This window comes from Camelus dromedarius, chromosome 9 (genome assembly GCF_036321535.1).
Source record: "Camelus dromedarius isolate mCamDro1 chromosome 9, mCamDro1.pat, whole genome shotgun sequence".
Taxonomy (NCBI): Eukaryota; Metazoa; Chordata; class Mammalia; order Artiodactyla; family Camelidae; genus Camelus; species Camelus dromedarius.
In genome coordinates, this window is record NC_087444.1 from 52,033,000 (window position 1) to 52,054,692 (window position 21,693).

The following is a 21,693-nucleotide window of genomic DNA, read 5'->3' on the forward strand; positions in this document are numbered from 1 at the left end:
TATTTACAACTGATACTTTCTTTTGGGGTATACTATCTTTCTGTACTGGTATCTATGTGGCATAAACTAATATAGTATTATTGAATTGGCATATGTTACAAATCTCAAGTCTGACACATTTGGAGGGTAAAAGTTCTTTTGTTTATTCATCCATTGAACAAACATGTATTGAGTGCCTAATATATGACAGGCCTATTCTAGGTTCTTATAATGTAGAAGTGAATAAAACAGACCAAAATCTCAGCCCTCATAGAGATTACATTCTAGTAGGTGAAAACAGGCAATAAGCATAGTAAATAAGTAAGTTATTTAATACTACGTAGTTGTTAGGAAATGATAACTATTGTGGGGGAGTGAAATATAGCAGGGTAAGAAAGATAGAAAAGGAGTCATCAGTTTGATGTAGGGTGGTCATGGTGGGCCTCTCTGAGAAAATGTCATCTGAACAAAGATTTGAAGGATATGAGGGAATCGGACATATGGTTAGCTTCTGAATTTTACTCCAGGCAGAGGAGCAGAGGAGAAAGCCAAAGCAAAAGCTCTAAGGTATAAACATTCCTGGAATTTCCAAGAAACAGTGAAGAGGTGAGTTTCTTGGAGGAGAATAAAAGATGGGGGTTAAGGAGTAGAAGATGAAATCTGAGTTAAATGAAGGCAGGGGAGTGTGAACTTGGACAAGTTTTTATTCTCAGTGAAGTGGTAGACTATAAGAAGAATGAAAGTTAAAGCAGGGAAACTAATTAGAAAACTTAAAATAATTCTAGCTAGGGATGACTGTAGCATTGACCAAAAGGAAATAATAAAGATTTAAGCGGAGATAAATGAAATAGAGAAAAACAATAGAGACAATCACAGAATCAAAAGTAGGTTTTTTGAAAAGACCAACAAAATTGACACTCCCTTAGCTAGACTAAGGAAAAAAAGAGAAGAGACACAAAAGAACAAGGGGACATTACTACCAGCCTTGCAAAAACTGAATTATAAGTGAATACTGTGAACAACTGTACATCAACAAATTAATCTAGACGAAGTGGGAAAAAGTTTAAACACACACTATACCAAAATTGACTGAAAAAGAAATAGAAAATCTCAACAAGTAAAGTGATTGAATCAGTAATCAGAAGCCTCCCTACAAAGAAAAGATCAAGGACAAGATAGTTTTAATGGTAAACTCTACAAACCATTTAGAGAAGAATTAGCATCAGTCCCACTCAGACTCTTCCAAGAAATAGAAAAGAAGGGATCATCTCCTAACACACTCTGTGAGGCTAGTGTTACCTTCACACCAAAGCCAAATAAAGATACCTCAAGGAAAAAAAAAAAAATACAGACCAATATCTTTTATGAATATTGATGTAAAAATCTTCAATAAAATGCTGACAAGCCAAATCTAAAAGGACATTATTATACACTGAAAAGTGGAATTTGTCCCAGGAATGCAAACATAAGAAAATCAATCAAGGTAATCTACCATAGTAATAGAACTAAGGGGAAAAAAAAGTATATATATATCATCTCAGTAGAAATAGGAATACCATTTGACAAAATTTAATACCTTTTCTTAATAAAATTTTGAAAAACACTCAGCAAACTAGGAATAGATAAGAACTTCCTTTACTTTCATAAATGATAAATGTCGTTTATGAAAAACCCACAAAAATCCTCAATGGTGAAAGACTAAAAGCATTCCCCCAAGATCAAGAACAAGACAGGTATGGCCGTCTTCACTACTGCTATTCAACTTCGAGTGAAATTCCTAGATACAGAAATTAGTCGAGAAAAAGAAATAAAAGAATCCAAATTGGACAAGAAGTAAAATTGTTTGTATTTGCAGCTGACATGATTCTATATAGAGAAAATCTTGTAGAATACACACAAAAAAACTCCAAAGCTAATAAATGAATTCTGCAAAGTTGTAGGGTACAAGATCAATACTCAAAAATTAGTTGTGATTCCATACACCAGAAGTGAACACTCCAAAAAGGAAATTTTTAAAAAACTGTTCAATTTGCAGCACTATCCAGAATAATAAAATATCTTGGAATAAATTTAACCAAGCAAGTGAAAGACTTATACTGAAAACTACAAAACATTGCTGAAAGAAATTAAATAAAGAAGAAAAATACCATATGAGATTGCTCATATGTGGAATCTTCAAAAAAAAAAAAAAAAGAAGAAGAAGAACATAAATACAAAACAGAAACAGACTCATAGAAATAAATACAAACTTGTGGTTGCCAAGGTGGGGTGGGGTGGGGTGGGGTGGGGAGGGACAAACTGGGAGTTTGAAATTTGTAGATACTGACAGGCATATGGAGGATAGATAAACAAGATTATACTGTATAGCACAGGGAAATATATACAAGATCTTGTGGTAGCTCACAGTGAAAAAGAATGTGACAGTGAATATATGTTCATGTATAACTGAAAAATTGTGCTCTACACTGGAAATTGATACAACATTGTAAACTAACTATAACTCAAAAAAAAAGTTAAAAAAAATAAATAAGATCTAATAAATGTAAAGACATCCCATGTTCATGGATTAGAAGATTTAATAATGTTTAGACAGCAGTTTTCTCCAAAGTGCTCTATAGATCCAGGATATTCCCTATCAAAATTCCCATGGTCGGTTTTGCAGAAATAGAAAAGCCATTATTCAAATTCATAAAGAATTGCAAGGGGCCCTGAAAAGCCAAAACAATATTGAGAATGAAAAACAAAGAGTTTATACTTCACAAGTTCAAAACCTACTGTAAAGCTAAAATAATTTAATTGTGTGGCACTGGCATAAAGGTAGACATGTAGGCCAATGGAATACAATTGAGAATCCAAAAATGAACCCAAACATCTATGACCAATTAACTTTCACAATGATACCAAGACCATTCCTGAAGAAAGAACAGTCTCTTCAACAAATCATGCTGGGGCACCTGGATGGTGACATACAAATGAATTTGGATGCCTATCTCATTCTGTATTTTTAAAATTAACCAAAAATGGATTGATGGCCTAAATATAAGAGCTAAAACTAAAAACTCTTAAAAGAAAACATGGGGTAAATCATTTCCTTAGATTTGGCATTGGATTCTTACATTTGACACAAAAAGCATTAGTTTAAAAATGGATTAACTGGACTTCTCAAAAATTGAAAGCTTTTGTACACTCAAGAACATTTTCAAGAAAGTGAAAAGGCAACTGCAAAGAATGGGAGAAAATATTTGTAAATCTTATCTCTGGTAGATCTCTAGTATCTAGGATATAAAAAGAACGTTTACAACTCAACAACAAAAACACAACTTAGTTAGAAAATGGGCAAAGGATTAGATATTTCTCCAAAGAAGATATACAAGTGACCAACAAGCACATAAAAAGATATTTGGCATCATTGGTCATGAAGAAAATGCAAATCAAAAGCACAAAGTTACTACTTTACAACCACTAGGATGGCTTTAATGAAAAAGATAGAAAATAACAAGTGTCAATGAGGATGAAGATATAGGAACCCTTACACATTGCCAGTGAACATGTAAAATGGTAATTTCTCAAAAGAATTAAACACAGAATTACTGTAATGATTCAGCAGTTTCACTTCTAGGTATATACCCAAAAGAATTGAAAGCAGGGTCTCAAAGTGATATTTGTACATCCATTTTTATAGCAGCATTACTCATGATAGCCAAAAAGTAGAATCAAGCCAAATGTATTATCAATGGATAAACAAATCAAAGTATGTATGTTCAAGGAATATTATTCAGCCGTAAAAAAGGAACAAAGCCCTGATACTTGCTGCAATTTATATGAACCTTGAAAACATTATGCTAAGTGAAAGAAGCCAGATACAGATGTGTTGTATGATTCCTTTTATGTGATGCATATGGAATAGACAAATCCATAGATTAGAGGATTACCAGGGGAAATTACAGGTTACCAGGGGAGATTAGAAGTTACCAGGGGAGATTAGAGGTTACCAGGGGAGATTAGAAGTTACCAGGGGAAATCAGAGGTTACCAGGGGAGAAGGAAATGGGGAGTTACTACTTAATGGGTATGAAGTGTCTTTTTAGGGGGATGAAAATACTTGAAAACAAGAGAGCTGTGGCTGCACAACATTATAAATACATTGAAGGCCACCTAATTTTATATTTTAAAATCATTAATTGTACCTTATGTGAATTTCACCTCAAAAAAAAGGAATAGAGTGAAATAGATGCTTTCACTGAAAACTAGTGAAAATGTAAAATAGTACAACCTCTTTTTAGAAATCAGGTTTTCCTTTGTATGTCATTATCCGCACATCCCAGCACAATTCATTGAGGAGACCATTCTTTCTTTCCCCCAATGAACAGTCTTCCTGCTCCATGCTCTGGTATTCCATATCTAGGAATGTAAGACATAATCTGGGTGCACACGGATATTGATATGGAGAGATGTTCACTAAAGCATTGTTTACAATAGTGAAGATTAGGAAAAATCCTTAAGATCCAACAATATAAGATTAATTTTTAATTATGACATAAGAGGAGATTATGTAGGCAATCAGGTTATGTTTCTGATAATGTCTTTGTAGACACAGTTTTAGAAAAATAATTTTTAAAGGTATGAGTAATAATATATCTTTTAACTGTATTATCTTTGGTTTTCTCTTAATGGGATTTCAGTGTTTCAGTAATCTTGTTCTCTGCTTACCTATTTTTAAAGAATTTTAATCGCATGAGAAAACACTTATGAAATGATACTGAGTAAAAGTCAGTAATACTAAAATATGCTCATGTGTTTATTTGTGCATGCACATGCCTAGGGGGATTACATGATTAAAAGTATGCAAAAATACAATAATTAGGTCTTCATTTTGAGATTTTTGGATAATTTATTTTCATTATTCTTTTTAATCATTTTAAGGTTTATTATGAAACATACAATTTTAATATGGAATTTATGTTCTATGATCTTCTTAACAGAGTACTATTAATAAATGTTTTTATTTTGGTTCTTTTCAGTAAGGTAATTACAGGAAAATGGTTTATAAGTCTAGTTTGATGTCTGTTAAGTTAATAGTATAGTGAAATTTGTATATATTTAACTTTTACTTCAACTATCTAATAATAAGTTTTATGCTAATAAAAATAGCTAACATGTATTGAGTATTTACTGTATGTGGGTCACTCTTTTAAGCGTTCTCATTCCATCAGTATTACTCTACAAGGCAAATTAATTCTGTAACCCATGCAGTTAACTCTGTTGCTTTACAATCTTATGTATGTTGTTTAACCTTATTAAGAATGCCTGTCCCTAAATTCACTGTTCCTTTTCATCATACTTTTCTCTTTCTAACATAAGAACTACATTAAAAAAATCAGGTATATATACTTTCCAGTGATTTCATATTTCTGGGTAACTAGTGGATGTTTAGCAGAGAGCCACTGATATTAACATATTTAGATATTAACTAACCTTATCATTGAAATGTTTAGTTTAATTATGTAGCAAATATCTATCAAATAAATAACACTCTTTAAAAGTAAACCATAGTAGGGAGAGATTGACGTTTGGAATGCCATGTGAGGACTTCCTAAATTTTCTCTCCCCATCCCCCCCCAAAAAAAAGAAAAAGATAGTAGCCAAACAACTAATATTAACTATTTCAGAACTTTGGAAATTAACTAAAGCCACAGAGTGTTCTGAGCATTGTCCATGCAAGAGGAACTACTGATCCCTAAGACAGGAGGGTCTGTGGCATTTTGACTTGGCACTGTTCCCATCCTACCTCCCCTCTCTACTGAGTGGTGCAGCAACCATGAATAGCCAATAGTCTCACAGTCAGGGGAGAGGACTGACCTTTGGAGCCCCATTAAAATTCCCATCCCTCTAGCACTGTCAGTATTTGTCTAAAGTAGCAACTCCCTGGAAAATCTCCATTCTGGAGATGTTGGGGCTACTTGACTTGACTCAGCAGCCCAGCAGAGGGAGGGAAGAAAGCCCTACTCCCCAGGACATTACCAAGAACAACAACTGTCCGCTGATAAAATCCCAGGTGTAGTAAACAAGAGCCTGGCCAAAACATAAAAGGAAGTTCTGAGGCACTAGACAACCATAGGCAACTCTGAAAGGCTACAACATAGTCTTGGAGATCTGGAAGCCTGAACATGCCTAGAGAGGAACCTGCCTCTTTCAGCTACTTATCTTGAATGTACGACTTTGAGTCCCTGCTTGAGCAAGAAATGAAAGCTAAGGTTCTCTTGTAAACTGCCTGAAGTTTGAAGGCATATCTTCATACACAAATCCCACTGACAAAAGGTGGAAGACATACAGACAAGATACTTAAGGAACTCTTATGGCCAATCACTGTCTGACCACTAAGTTATACTGACTAGGAAGTCAGACTTAGAACAAGAACTTTAAAAATAAGAAAATGAAAGAACATTGTGGCGGGTACTATAGGGAATACAGAATCCATAGAATTCATCCAGGAAAGTCACGAAACAAATGAGCAACAACAACAACAACAACAAAAAAATACCAAAAAACCCCTGGAGTGAGATACCATAGTTGTCATATTATCTAGGAAGTCCACTTTCCAACAAAAAATTATAAGACATGCAAAAAAACACAAAGTATGCCACATACACATTTAAAAAAAAAAAAAAAAGCAAACAACAGACAATGTGCCCAAAGATGTTGTACTTAGTTGACAGACCTATAAATTCGGCTATTATAAACATGTTCAAAGACCTAAAGGAAACTAGGAATAAAAAAACCAAAGGTAAGTATGACAACTATGTCTCAGTAAATAGAAAATATGAATAAAGAGATAAAGATCATTTTTAAAAATCAAATAAAAATTCTGGTGTTGAAAATTTCAGTAATGAAATTAAAAGTTCTGTAGAGGACTCAACAACAGATTTGAGCTGGCAAAAGAATCAGCAGATTTGAATATACAGAAGTATATTTGAATATAACAGAGAGTATATAGAAATAAAAAAAAAAAATGCACAAATGAACCTCAGAGACCTGTGGAGCCACCATCAAGCATACCAACATGTGCATAAACTGAGTCTTAGAAGAAAAAGAAAGGGGAAGAATAAACAGCTGAAGAAATAATGGCTGAAACTGTCCAAATTTGATGAAAAACATTAACCTGCACATATAAGAAGCTCAACAAACTCAAAGTTGTATAAATTTAGAGATCTGCACTGAGACACATAGTCAAACTGTCAAAAAGCAAAGGCAAAAAGAGACTCTTCCCAGCAGCAAGAGGGACACAATTTGTCACATACAAGAGAGCCTCAATAAGATTAGCAGCTGACTTCTCATCAGAAATCATGGAGGCCAGAAGGGGTTGATACAGTCAAAGTGCTGAAAGGAAAAAAAAAAAAACCTATCAATCAAGAATTCTATATATGGCAGAGCTATCCTTCAGAGATGAAGATTTTAGATATTCCTAAACAAACAAAAACAGAATTCATCACTAATAGACCTGCCATACAAGAAATACTAAAGAGAGCCCTTAACTGAACTGAGAGGACAACCAGACAATAACTCAAACCCACACCAATAAGTGAAAAACACCAGTAAGACTACAGATAAGTATAAATATGGTTTACATATTTTTGTTATATAGTACCTCTTATTTCTTCAGCTGATTGAAAAATATAACTGCATAACAATACAAATTTGTGTTGATGGGCTGATAATATGTAAAAATATAATTTGTGTAACAACAATAGCACAAAGGAGCAGGGAGGGAACATAGCTATATTAGAGCAAAGTTGTTATATACATTGGGTATTAAGTTGTTTTGTTAATATGCTAGTCACAATCCTCAGGGCAGCCACTAAGAAAATAGCTCAGAAAATAAATAACGAAAGAAACGACTAGGGAATTAAAATGGTATCATTGAAAGCAGTTAACAAAAGCAAGCAACAATGGAGGAGTAGAAGAGTTAAAAAGACATAGAAAACCAACAGCAAATAGCAAGCAAAAGTCCTACCGTATCAGTAATTACATTGAATGTAAATGGAATAAACACCTCTAATCAAAAGGCAGAGATTGGTAGAGTGGAAAATAAAATACAACTCAACGAGGTGCTATCTACACGAGAAGCACTTTGGATTCAAAGGTACAAATAAGTTGAAAGTTAAAAAAAAAAAAAAAACTAAATTATACCATGCAAAGAGTAACTGAAAAAGAGTTGGAGTAACCATTCTAATATCAGACAAAACGAGACACGTTTTGACAAAAATTGTTACTAGAGGCAAAGAAGGACATTTTATGATAATAAAAAGGTCAATCCATAAGGAAGATATAACAACTACAAAGACATACACGCCTAAAATCAGAGCCCCCAAAATACATAATTAAGAGAAATCAATAACTCAGCAATAAATAATTGTAGACTTTATTACCCCACTTTTGATAATGTATTAAATAACTATGCAAAAGATCAATAAGATAAGAGAAAAATGACACCATAAACCAACTAAACCTAGCAGACTTGTATATAACACTCCATCCAACAACAGCTTTATACTTTAAATGGGTGATGTTTATGGTATGTGAATTACATCTCAGTAAAGCTGTTTTCTTTAAAAAGTGAATTACTACTATTAATGAGCTGAGCATTTCGTTTTACATTTTTATCCTTAAAGATAAGTTCTAGCACCTAAATTTTTAACATTTTATCATTTTAATATTTGATGAAAACATTGTGTCCAAAGATGTGTTGTTCTTTTGTTTGTTTTATCAATTTAGCTGGACAACTCAGCCAGTCAGCACATTTAGCTCTCCAACTGCCATACAATGTACTTGGTTTAGGTCGAAGTGCAAATTTTCTTGATCATCTTTATGTTGGTATTCCTCGCCCATCTGGAGAGAAGGTGAGTAAAAATTTATTTGGCTTACAATTAATCTGTTTTTAATATTTGCTATACAATTATTTGAATTTGAATATTTTTATTTCCAATAAAGATTTTTTAAATTCATTGGTAGTGATTGATCTAAGCTTATCTTACATAGAGCACATCATACTTTGAAGATAGTTCTCTACCACCTCTCTATGGACCTCAAGACCTCCTACCCCTCTTTCCTTATCATTTTCACCATCTAACATATCAAATGTTCTTGTTTATTGTCAGACTCTACCTCTACTTGAATTGTTATTCCAAAGCAGCATTTGTACATAGCACTTTGAACAGTGCCTGCTGCATAAGTGTATTCAGTTAATACTTGTTCAGTTAATGAATCCATGAGACAAAAATACAGTCCTTCCCTGAAAAGATCAAGAAATGTTTGCCAATAGGAGCCCTATTTGGGGCCTAATATATGTAAATTCGGATTAAGCCACACCTAAAATTTCAGTTAATCAAAGAGTAATTAAACTTTTTCCCCTATTTATTTAGAATAATAATCGTGTTTTTCAAGTGTACTAAATGTTAAATGTTCTTAAATTCTTTTTACAGTCTATACGAAAACAGGAATGGACTGCAATCATTCCAAATTCTCAGCTAATTGTCATTCCATATCCTCACAGTGTTCCTCGAAGGTAATGTCCTTGCTTGAACTGAGTTTGGTAAAAATACTGTCAACTCTGAATCATGGATACAGTTACATTTTTTTGAAAACTCTCTCTACTCCTCCTGTGTTCCCATGAGTGCCATCACTTAATTTGCTTACAGCAAACCTTAAATAGCTAAATATACCTACATAAAAGGTGCTTGACATTTTTCACAAAGAACAAATTTTAAACATTATTAGAAAAACAGCAGGTTAACTAATTAGGGATTTATACATATTCTGCTTAAATAAACTGGTCTTCAGTTTACTGGCTATAAATTCTAAAATATTCCCCACCCTGTACATTTCATACCTGTGACTCATTTACTTTGTAACTGAAAAGTTTGTACCTCTCAGTCTCCCTCATCTATTTCTCTCCTCCCCTCACCCTTCTCCCCTCTGGCAACCACTTACTTATTCTCAGTATCTATAACTCTGCTTCTGTTCTGTTCTGTTTGTTCATTTGTCTTTTTAGATTTGACATATAAGTGAAATCATATAGTGTCTTTCTCTATCACTTGCATAGTACCCTCTAGGTCCATTCATGTTGTCACACATGGCAGGATTTCATTCTTTTCTATGGCTGAGTAATATTCCATTGTGTGTATGTGGGTGTGTATATATGAGAGAGAGTGAGAGAGAGATCACATCTTTTTTATCCCTTCATCTGTTGGTGGGCACTTAGGTTGCTTCCATTTATCTTGGCTACTGTAATAATGCTGCAGTGAACATAGGGGTGCATGTGTCTTTTCTAATTAATGTTTTCATTTTCTTTGGATAAATACCAAGATGGAAATGCTGGATCATATGGTAGTTCTATTTTTAATTTTCTGGGGAATCTCCATACTATATCTATTTTAAAATGGGCAGAGGATCTGAATAGACATTTTTCCAAAGAAGACATACAGATAGCCAACAGGCTCATGAAAAGATGCTCAACAGCACTAGTCATCAGGGAAATGCAAATCAAAACCACAGTGGGATGTCACTTTACACCTGTCAGAATGGCTGTTATCAAAAAGGCAACAAATACCAAGTACAGGCTGTACTGTTCTTTGTTAAATTTTCAGTTAGGCTATTTTAGATGGTTTGCTAGAACCAGCTCATGCCACCGCATGAGCTGACTGTGTGCCTCTCTTTCCAATTCTGCTCAGTGAGGTCACATTAAAATCAGCTATAATGGGACTATTTACACCATGAAAATTACCAAGGGCCAATCAGAGCCTTTTTTCTGCCAGAGAGCCAGTTTACCTGCACACCACTGGATGTATTTTATGGTGGATACATGGGCTTTAGAACCAAACTAATTACTAAAACAACTTTATTACAGCATTAAGCTTGAAATAACATCAATAAAAACAGTTACAGTCTGAGTTCAGATTTTTCTAATGAGTCTATTAAAAATTTGAATTATTTAACAAAACTTATCTGCATAAGTAAGAAACTACTTGAATTATAGTACTTCTATATTATGCAATATTGTGACATAGAACAAGCTTTTAAAATACACTGGTAAAACAAAAGACAATAAAAGGAAAATGCATTTAGCGTCATGTATAATAAGAAGCCATTTGTGGCTTTAAGAAGATTATCTACACGTATACATTTATATATGTGTAGAATATCCCTGGAAGGATATGCAAGAAACTGAGAAGAAATGATTGCTTCTGAGCGAGAAGATGAGGATTCTCCAAAGGTTTTCTTACCAAAATTCCTGTATTTATGGGTTTTTTTAAATCTATTTTAAAATTAGAGGTACCCAAAAAAAATCTCATGAAAGGACTTTTTTTAAGCATAAGGTAAGTACTGAGAATAGCTAACCTCAGCTAATTAATAGTATTTGTTTTCTTAAGGTTTTCTTGCTCTTGAATTTCTAGGAAATTCTTTTATAGCCTTTATTCCATAATCTCAACATTTTTTCATGTTTCTCTTGCTGTGTCTGAAGAAATATTCTTTTCAAATTTATATACATAATAAAAACCAAATTGATTTTAGTTTGAGGTACATTTTGAGATTTATTGACTAGAGGCTAACTTATGGATCAATAAATTTTAATTATCCCAAAATAAGTCAATCGCTACTTGCTATTTATCAGAATGGTCTTACTTTTATTAAACTTTTAAAATGAAAATATATCCATGATCTATTTTCAGAGAGAACAAAAAGTTCTTTGTCTATAACCACCTGCAGTGTTGGTGATACAGACCTCAGTTTTAGGCTTTTCGGGGTTTGCAACTGCTGTATTATGTAGACTGTTTTAGAAGAAAGAGCTAGTTCTATTTATGCTAAAGTCTGTATATTGCCATTAACGTTGAGGGACTAAAAGTGTTTTTGTAAGAAGTCACTGTAATAATGTAAACCCTCCAACATGACACTTCGCACAAGCATGTATCTATACTCATTGGACATATGGTTGTTTTACTTAGTCATAGTACATATGTGAACAGGAGTCAAAAAATAAGATATAGAAGTCTTACCAAAATCATGTAACTACACAGCCTTAGTGTAAAGGTTTACAAATTCAGCAAATCAAATAATGTAAAAACAATGTCAAAGTACCCCCAATACATTTACTTAAGAATCAAAAAAAATCAAAGTATCTCATCAAAAATTCTATTCTATTTCAGTTCTCTGAGTAAAATCTAAATTCTGCTGAATCTTCAGTTAGCCCTACGTAATTTAATTGCTTTTATTTTATTTACAATGAATGGGTAGATAGGGGGATGAAATAATGAACAAATTGACTGATTCATTAATTAAAAGCTATTTTGCTTTTTGGTCTCTGTAGAATGTTGTTATTTTTAAGTTACAGTGTGTAATTTTAATTCTGTTTCTGTCTACAGCTGGAGCGCCAAGCTGTACCTTACACCAAGCAACATCGTCCTGCTTACTGCCATCGCGCTCATCGGTGTCTGTGTTTTCATCTTGGCAATAATTGGCATTTTACACTGGCAGGAAAAGGTTTGTTCATTTAAATGAAACAAACTTTGGTTAATTTATAATAGTAACATGTTGCTCTTTAAAAACACTATATTTTCAACTTTTTCATATGACTCAGATTTTCTGATTTTTTTCAGTTCTATCCATGTCATCTTATTGATGATAATTTATTTTACTCCCTTAAGTTACTAATGCCTCTTAGCAATTCCTAAAAATCATAGACTATGTAGTTTAAAACTTTGATGCTATACAGTAGTAATAAAGTGATCACCCCCAAATCACCAGGTGTATAGAAAAGCTTAATTAGAAGTAGTTTCATAATGGCCTAAAAAAAAGTAATCATTTTTTAAAAGAGCCTGTGTCTCTTATTGATAGAACCGTGGACACTTTTTTCTGAGAATAACAGCTATCTCTTTATAAAAAAAATTAGAGCAGAGAGAAGTTAAATGGTTTTCTCAAAGCTTAGGAAGTGAAACAACATCTTTTTCATCTATCAAGTACTCTGCACTAAACTTAGCTGATTTCTGGTCTTCAGTATAACACTTTAATTTTTTAAAACTCCAAAGATGTAGTCTGTCATATAATGTTTATGAGAATAAGAAAGGCTATACATAAATTTATTAGCAGTTTAGATATAAATTGAAAAAGCTAATTTCTCTTTGTGTATGAATGTATATTCAGTACATAACTAGCAGGTCCCAATGATGTTCTTCAAAAAGAGCTTCTTTGTGTCACAGAAGTATATTTCGGGGGGCACCTATTCTGTTTGGATTGTCATGCCCATGATACTCATTTTTTTGTTAACTAAAATTGGTTTTATTTTAGCTGTTAGCTTTTTTAGCTTATGTAAAAGAGAACATGTTACTTGTTCTGATAAATGTTCATAGGTTTGTTTCTCAAGAAAAAATCACTCCTTTCATATAAAAATTATAACATAGAGTTACATATTCAGTTAATTTTAAGATTGCAACCTAAGAGGTAAGATCAAAGGTGACCCTATATGTTCTTTTGTCCAGAAGTGTCAGAATACAGTCTGAAATATTACATAGCTCTAGACCTATGAAGGAAATTAATTTTATTAATTTCACAGGAGATCTGCTTACAATGTAAACATTGTGGGCTTACAATAATAATGATGCAGTGGCCAAAAACTGAAATTAAATACAAATATGGATTAAAATACATATTTGTATACTGCCTCCTTTGTGGTTGTGTTTCTTCTCCTGCCTCTGACCACTTCTCGTTCACCTATGCAGGCTGCTCCTTCTGATAGGGCCCACCCCAGGCCCTCTTCTATATACACTTTCCCTGCCAGTCTCATCTAAAACCAGGGCGTGAGCTCAGATATGCCCAGCCCTCATCTCTCTCTAAAGGTCTCCCCCCATTTCCAGCTGTCGCCACGACATCTCTACCTAGATCACTTACAGGCAACTTAAAACCAGTTTTCTAAAGCTGTCTCTGTCTTCCTTCTTACTACAGGATTTAATCAGTGGCCCTACTGATTCTGCCCCCATAGAATCTCTGCAGCTGGCTCCACTTCTGAATTCCTCATACCAGTGCTTTGACTTAGTTCAGCTCCTTTTTATCTCCCGCCTGCCCTCCCAGATTCCATCCTCTCCCCTTTCACTCCATTGGTCACAGTGCTGCCAGATTGCTATTGTCGTTAAGTTAGTCCTAATCATGTCACTCTTCTGCTCAGGAACCTCTAGTGACTACCCCTGCCGAAACGTGTCAAGCCCTGAGCCTAGCCTTCGTGGCGCTTGCATGCCGCTCCACCGCGTACACCTCTCCAGCCTCTCATGCCGTGCTCCTGCCAGCCCTCCATGACTGCTCCTGTTCTTCCCCCATCGCATCGCCAGTGTCCCTCCCTTCCATTCCTCTAAGTACTGTCTCCTCAGAGTTTTTCCTCTCCTCGTGCCAACCTAAAACTAACCTCTCTCAGAATATTGGTAACATTTTTCACTTTTAATCCTGAAATACAGTTATTTGGTATGTTTGGCTTTTTTCGTTCTAGGCTTTAGTAAATTCCTTGAGAACAAGATACAAAACTGAGGGTTTTTTTAATCCCTCAAAATTTCAAGCACAGTACTTTGCTGAGAGCAGAGGGTCAATAAATTTATGCAAAATCAATAGGTTAACCGCAAAATAATTAATGTACTTGGTTAGTTCAGATTCCCTTATTTACATCAGTGTTAAGAATGGGGAAAATGTAATAGTTGATTCCATTCTTAGAAAAATCTGTTTACTCCCGCTTTCAAATAAATAATAAATAGCAAACTAAGCATTTAAGAAACATTTCTTGTTGGTTTTCTAAATTCAATTTAGTGGATCATTAATTATAAAATAGCTACTGTAAACTAAAAAATATTTCATAAGATTATTGCACAAAAAAATCATACCTTTTATCTACTAATTGCTTTTAATTTACCATTTTGTATTTCAGAAAGTCTTTTCTTGACATTTTCCTATTGCTTATAAACTAGTCTAAAATTCTTTTTCAGAAAGCAGATGATAGAGAAAAGCGACAAGAAGCCCATCGATTTCACTTTGATGCTATGTGACTTGCCTTTAATATTGCATAATGGAGCATCTATTCACTTGATTAATTGAAATACTAAACTTGGCTTATAGAAGAAAATAGGGGATTTCAAATATTATTTATAAATGATGCATCCCTTGATAATTATTGGAAAGTATTCAAATAAATATGGTCTGAATGTGTTACAAGGTCTTTTTTTTAAAGCACTTTGTATATAATAATTTGGGTTCTTTTTTCAATTGTGCTGTACATTTTTGTTCCTTTGTGGAATGTGTTGCATGTACTCAGGTGTTTTACGTATTTATAATCTTATTAGAATACTGATGATGGAAAAGACATGTGTAAATAAAAATACTTAAATGAACAGGGTTTTTTGTGGTCCACTTGAATTGGTCTTGCTTCTTATTCTAATGCAAATTATAGCTTTGTGAATGTATCACAGATAAAGTTGTTAACTCTTCACCTTCATCATAGCAGGTGAGGGGCCCCTCACTGCTGGCGTACAATGTAGTGATTTGGTACTCTGGCTTTGGAATCACAGTCAGACTTGCCTTAAACTCCTGGTTACACCACTTACTAGCTGTTTGACCTTGGCTAATTACTTAACCTTTGTAAGCCTCAGTTTTCTTATTTATAAACAGGGCTAATGTTACTACTTTCTTGAGTTACTGTATACATTAAATGGAGTGATGTATGGAAAGTACCTAGCTTGGTGCCTGGCACAGGGTAAGTGTTCAGTAAGTGTCAGTGACCATTACTACTATTTTTTAATCTTTTTACAGACTTCTACAGTTAATTATCAAAATGTATAGACTTGATAGAATTTTATTTTCAGGTATAAGGAAATCACAGTCTTTGGAAAATCTAAATTCTTGATGGTTGCCACCCTATATAAAGATTTATTTTAAAAAAAAGATTTATTATTTGCTTATATTAACTAAAAAAATGTATCAATATACCCTCCAAGAATTGATGTGCCCTAATAATTTTCATTTGAACACTGATCTTTATCATGTGATAATGAAGAGCATTTGATTTCTTGAAAGGAAACTGCTGTAGATAGTATCTGAGAATGCAAATCTTCAATCACATTTCTATTCTCAAAAGCTTTTAAGAGTCCATAATTTACATTCAGACTTCAGTGCAAATTTTTTGAACTTCACTTCGCCAAAAAGTTACTTTAGGACTTACATGTAAGATTGGGAAAAAACTGTATCAGTGTTAATAATTTTCTAATATGTAATAGACATGTGATGGCTATAAAACAAAAATTTATCTGAAAACAACTAATTTCCTTCTTCATGTTATTTTTTCCTTCACAGTTCACTGAGAATGGCATGTGTACAAATGGTGTACTTTGTGTATCTAAGCATGTTAATATGTCTTCTTAATAAACATTCTGTATTGAAACAAAGTATTTTGATGAGTGTGTAAATAATTACTTTGGAGCATGATGAGCCTTAGAGGATATGAGGTCTAACTCACTTACCTGGAAAGAGGTAAAGTGACCTGCCTCTCAGGACAAGATAGGCATCTTCTGACTACAGTACCCAGTTAAATTCACTGAACATTTATCAACCCACAACACCGTATCAGGCACCATTCCACACTCTCCCTAAAGACAGTTAGACTTAGTATCTATCAACTGAGGCAGCACGAATTTTAAAACTCATTTGTAGTCAGGGTCTATGAGGAGTAGCATTACAGGCAAATAAAATGTTAATGACAATTAAAAATACAATCAGTGACTAAGCTGTGTTTCTGTACCTTGATACTAACCTTCAGTGCCGCATCAGTGTCATTTATTAAGGGGCAGCAGGTGAAAAATGTGTCACAACGTTGAGAATCAAATACAGTTGAGCCTTGAACAAAATGGGTTTGAACTGTGCAAGTCCACTTTTAAGTGGGTTTTTTCAATAAATATGTATTACAGTACTGCATGATTGGTTGAATCCACAACCAATCTGGAATCTCAGATACAGAGGGCCAACAGTGAAGTTATACTCAGATTTTCAACTGTACAGAAGGTCGGCATCCCTAACCCCCACATTGTTCAAGAGCCAACTGTATAAAGACCCTTAAATTAATTTAGTGGAAAGAGCACAAGACTCTGAGGTCAGACTAACTGGGATTCAGAGCCTAACTCTCCCATTTTGTGACTTTTAGTCGGCTGCTTTACCTCTTTGAGCTTTGGTTTCTTCATCTGTAAAACAAGGGTAGTAAGGGATACCTACCCCAAAAGACTATTTTGAGTCTTAAATGGCAATATGTGCATAGAGGTACTTGATCAGTGCTGGTTCTTTTTTTCCTCCCATTTCCCATTGCAGGGAAAAACAGTAACATTTTCTGACTCTCTTCCACCCACCTGTACTTCTGTAATCCTCCTCCTTTTGGGAATTAGGGGGAGTAATTAAGACTTTAATAATAATTTTGAAGATAAAAATTACACTACAGACATACCTCATCTTACTGTGCTTCACTCTGTTGCATTTCACAAATACTGTTTGGTTTTTTTTTACAAATTGAAGGCTTGTGGCAACTTGCATTGAGCAAGTCTATTGGCACCATTTTTCCAACAGCATTTGCTCACTTGATGTCTCTGTGTCACATTTTGGTAATTCTCAGAATATTTCAAATTTTTAAATTATTGTATTTGTTATGGTGATACGTGATCAGTGATTTTTTTTATTTTATTGAGTTTTAGTCAGTTTACAATGTTGTATCAATTTCCAGTGTAGATCACAATTGTTCAGTCATACATGAATATACATATATTCATTTTCATGTTTTTTCACCATGAGCTACTACAAGATCTTGTATATATTTCCCTGTGTTATACAGTATAAGCTTGTTTATCTATTCTATATATACCTATCAGTATCTACAAATCTCAAACTCCCAGTCTGTCCCTTCTGATCCCCCTTCCCTCTGGCAACCACAAGTTTGTATTGTATGTCTGTGAGTCTGTTTCCGTTTTATATTTAAGGTCATTTGTCTTTTTTTTTTTTTTTTTTTTTTTTTTAGATTCCACAAATGAGTGATATCATGTGGTATTTTTCTTTCTCTTTCTGGCTTACTTTACTTAGAATGACATTCTCCAGGGACATCCATGTTGCTGCAAATGGCATTATGTTGTCATTTTTTATGGCTGACATTGTATAAACATACCACAACTTCTTTATCCAGTCATCTGTCAATGGACATGTAGGTTGTTTCCATGTCTTGGCTTTGTAAATAGTGCTGCTATGAACATTGGGGTCTTTTTACATTAGGGTTCCTTCTGGATATATGCCCAGGAGTGGGACTACAGGGTCATATGGTAAGTCTATTTTTAGTCTTTTGAGGAATCTCCATACTGTTTTCCACAGTGGCTGCACCAAACTGCATTCCTGCCAACAGTGTAAGAGGGTTCCCCTTTCTCCACAGCCTCTCCAGCATTTATCACTTGTGGACTTTTGAATGATGGCCATTCTGACTGGTGTGAGGTGATACCTCATTGTAGTTTTGATTTGCACTTCTCTGATAATTAGTGATATTGAGCATTTTTTTCATGTGCCTATTGGTCATTCATATGTCTTCCTTGGAGAATTGTTTGTTTAGATCTTCTTGCCCATTTATTGATTGGGTTGTTTGTTTTTTTCTTATTAAGTCATAAGAGCTGTTTATATATTCTGAAGATCAAGCCTTCGTCAGTTTCATCTTTTGCAAATATTTTCTCTGATTCCATAGGTTGTCATTTTTTTTTTTTTTTTTTTTTGCTTATGGTTTCCTTTGCTGTGCAGAAAAGCTTATAAGTTTAATTAGGTCCCATTTGCTTATTTTGCTTTTATTTCTATTACTTGGGTAGATTGCCCTAGGAGAAGTTTGCTGAGATGTATGTAAGGTAATGTTTTGCCTATGTTTTCTTCTAAGAGATTTATTGTGAATTGTCTTATATTTAAGTCTTTGATCCATTTTGAGTTTATTTTTGTGTATGGTGTGAGGGAGTGTTCTAGCTTCATTGATTTACATGCTGCTGACCAGTTTTCCCAGCACCATTTGCTGAAGAGACTGTCTTTATTCCATTGTATGTTCTTGCCTCCTTTGTTGAAGATTAGTTGACCAAAAGTTTATGGGTTCATTTCTGGGCTCTCTATTCTGTTCCATTGATCCATATGTCTATTTTTGTACCAATACCATGCTGTTTTGATTACTGTAGCTCTGTAGTATTGTCTGAGGTCTGGGAGAGTTACTCCTCCAGCCTCTTTCTTTTTCTTCAGTAATGCTTTGGCAATTCTCAGTCTTTTGTGATTCCATATAAATTTTATTATGATTTGTTCTAGTTCTGTGAAATATGTCCTGGGTAATTTGATAGGGATTGCATTAAATCTGTAGATTGCCTTGGGCAGTGTGACCATTTTAACAATAATGATTCTTCCAATCCAGGAGCATGGGATATCTTCCATTTTTTTAAGTCTTCTTTAATTTCCTTAATCAATGTTTTATAATTCACCATGTATAAGTCTTTCACCTCCTCAGTTAGATTTATTCCTAGGTATTTTATTACTTTGGGTTCTGTTTTAAAAAAGATTGTTTACTTTCTTTTCCTGTTGATTCATCATTAATGTAAAGAAATGCAACTGATTTTTGTACATTAATCTTGTAACCTGCTACCTTGCTGAATTCTTTTATCAGCTCTAGTCTTTTTTTGTGGAGCTTTTAGGGTTTTCTATACATAGTTTCATGTCATCTGCATATAGTGACAATTTTACCTCTTCTTTTCCAATTTGGATCACTTTTATTTCTTTCTCTTGCCTGATTTCTGTGGCTAGGACTTCCAAGACTATGTTGAATAGGAGTAGTGAGAATGGACAACCTTATCTTCTCCCAGATTTTTGTGGGGAGGTTTTGAGTTTTTCACCATTGAGGACTATGCTGGCTGTAGATTTATCATAAATAGCTTTTATTATGTTGAGATATGTTCCCTCTATACCCACTTTGGTGAGAGTTTTTATGTGATCAGTGATTTTGTATGTTACTATTGTAACTGTCTTTTTGTTTTGCATTTTTAAGGTATATACATTGTCCTCAAAAGGACATAATGCTATTGCATAATGCTATATTGTATAGACTACAATATAGTATAAACATAACTTTTATATACACTGGGAAACCAAAACATTTATGTAGCTTGCTCTACTGTGATACTCATTTTATTGCGGTGGTCTGAAACCAAACCCACAGTATCTCCAAGATATACCTATACTTGTAAGCACTTTAAATGCATTGTTGTTAACACCATTTACCTGGACTAGTCCTTTGTATTTCTCCATTTATTAGTCAAAAAACTATGTATTTTCAGAAACTTAATTCTCAAAATAGTTTCTCATGCCTGGAAGCCTTCAGGATTAAAGGTAACAACTTACAAACACTTTCTATACCCATCCCACTCTTGATAAGGAAAGGTAGGGACCTATTATGGATAGATTTACCTAAATATTCACCCACAAATTAAGTATCCCTACAAATCTATGAAGCGCATCTCTACTCAGGGCAGTTGTTGCTAAACCATCAAAGGTAAAATGATCTTGGCTTCATAGATAAAGCTTTTTCATACAAAGAAATCCTATAGCAAAATGTTTCAAGATAAAGGCAAAATAAGATCACCAAGATGAATTAAGAGATCTTAGATTTATACAAGGGTCCAGTGGATTCCTATGGTAATTGCAAAAGAATAAGTTTTATTCTATGTTTTAAAAAATAATTTTTCTTTTGTTCTTTAGAAGGCCTCTAAGAAAGGATAAAAGGAAACATTAATCTTTACAAATAGCTAGAACTAACTACTTAAAAAAAGAAACTCAAAAACTTGAACTGTGTCCAAGAGACCCTGATTGTATACTGAGGATTAAGCTAGGATACTTACGGGCCAATGCCTCAGTATAAAGGTGAACTAAAGTTAACCAACCCCTGTGAGGACTTGCAGCCTAGCTTTACGTCACCTGATTAGTTATTTTAAAAGACTAATAAAATAGATTAGGGAGTGCTTTTGATCAATACCTGTACAGAAGAAAGGAAGGAAGCAAGATGGCAGAGGCTAAAAGCAAGCTGTGATGCATTCTCAGTGGAATGAGTGAGTTTTGAGATGGGATGACCTCGTCTATCTCCTAACCTGTCCTCAGTTAGGGTAAGAAAGCTGGGCCTTTATACCCCCACATTCATCAGTTATCAGCTATAGGCTGCCCAAAGAGCCTCTATCAAGAAAAACAAAACAGGCACAAATAATCAATATCAGAAATGTAAAAGGAGATCTAACTACAGATAATGTATATATTAAAAACAGGATACAATTTTATACCAACAAATTTGAAAGTTTTTAACAAAATTGACCAATTCCTATGAAAACATCACTAAAACAGATTCAAACAGAAACCCTGACTACTCCTCTGGTAGTTGCTATAATGTGGTGTCCAGATCCTCCTTCAAGAGAAAGGACTTACTATCCTACTTTCTGGGAATGCCTTCAGTAGTCAGTTGTTAGCCTCCTCTGGGGACTGCCTCAGCTGAAAAGAGCAGACGCAACTAAGATCATTCCACTCTTCTTGATGTAAAAATCCTCTATGTGTATAAACTAAATAGATAAAGCAAAAACAGATGCATATGGAGAAACAGACACACCACGATTCA

The 21,693-nt window shown here is 34.1% G+C and overlaps 1 protein-coding gene across 1 annotated transcript in view; it reads left to right on the forward strand.

Annotated features, from left to right (window-relative positions):
- ITFG1 (integrin alpha FG-GAP repeat containing 1) overlaps positions 1–16,444 on the forward strand; it is a 206,856-nt gene extending 190,412 nt beyond the window's left edge. The window contains exons 15-18 of the mRNA XM_010982627.3: positions 8,751–8,875; positions 9,458–9,540; positions 12,395–12,512; positions 14,993–16,444. Coding sequence (XP_010980929.3) covers positions 8,751–8,875; positions 9,458–9,540; positions 12,395–12,512; positions 14,993–15,052 — 386 coding nt within the window. The 3' untranslated portion in view covers positions 15,053–16,444. The remainder of the gene's footprint in view (positions 1–8,750; positions 8,876–9,457; positions 9,541–12,394; positions 12,513–14,992) is intronic.
- The last annotated feature ends 5,249 nt before the right edge of the window (positions 16,445–21,693 follow it).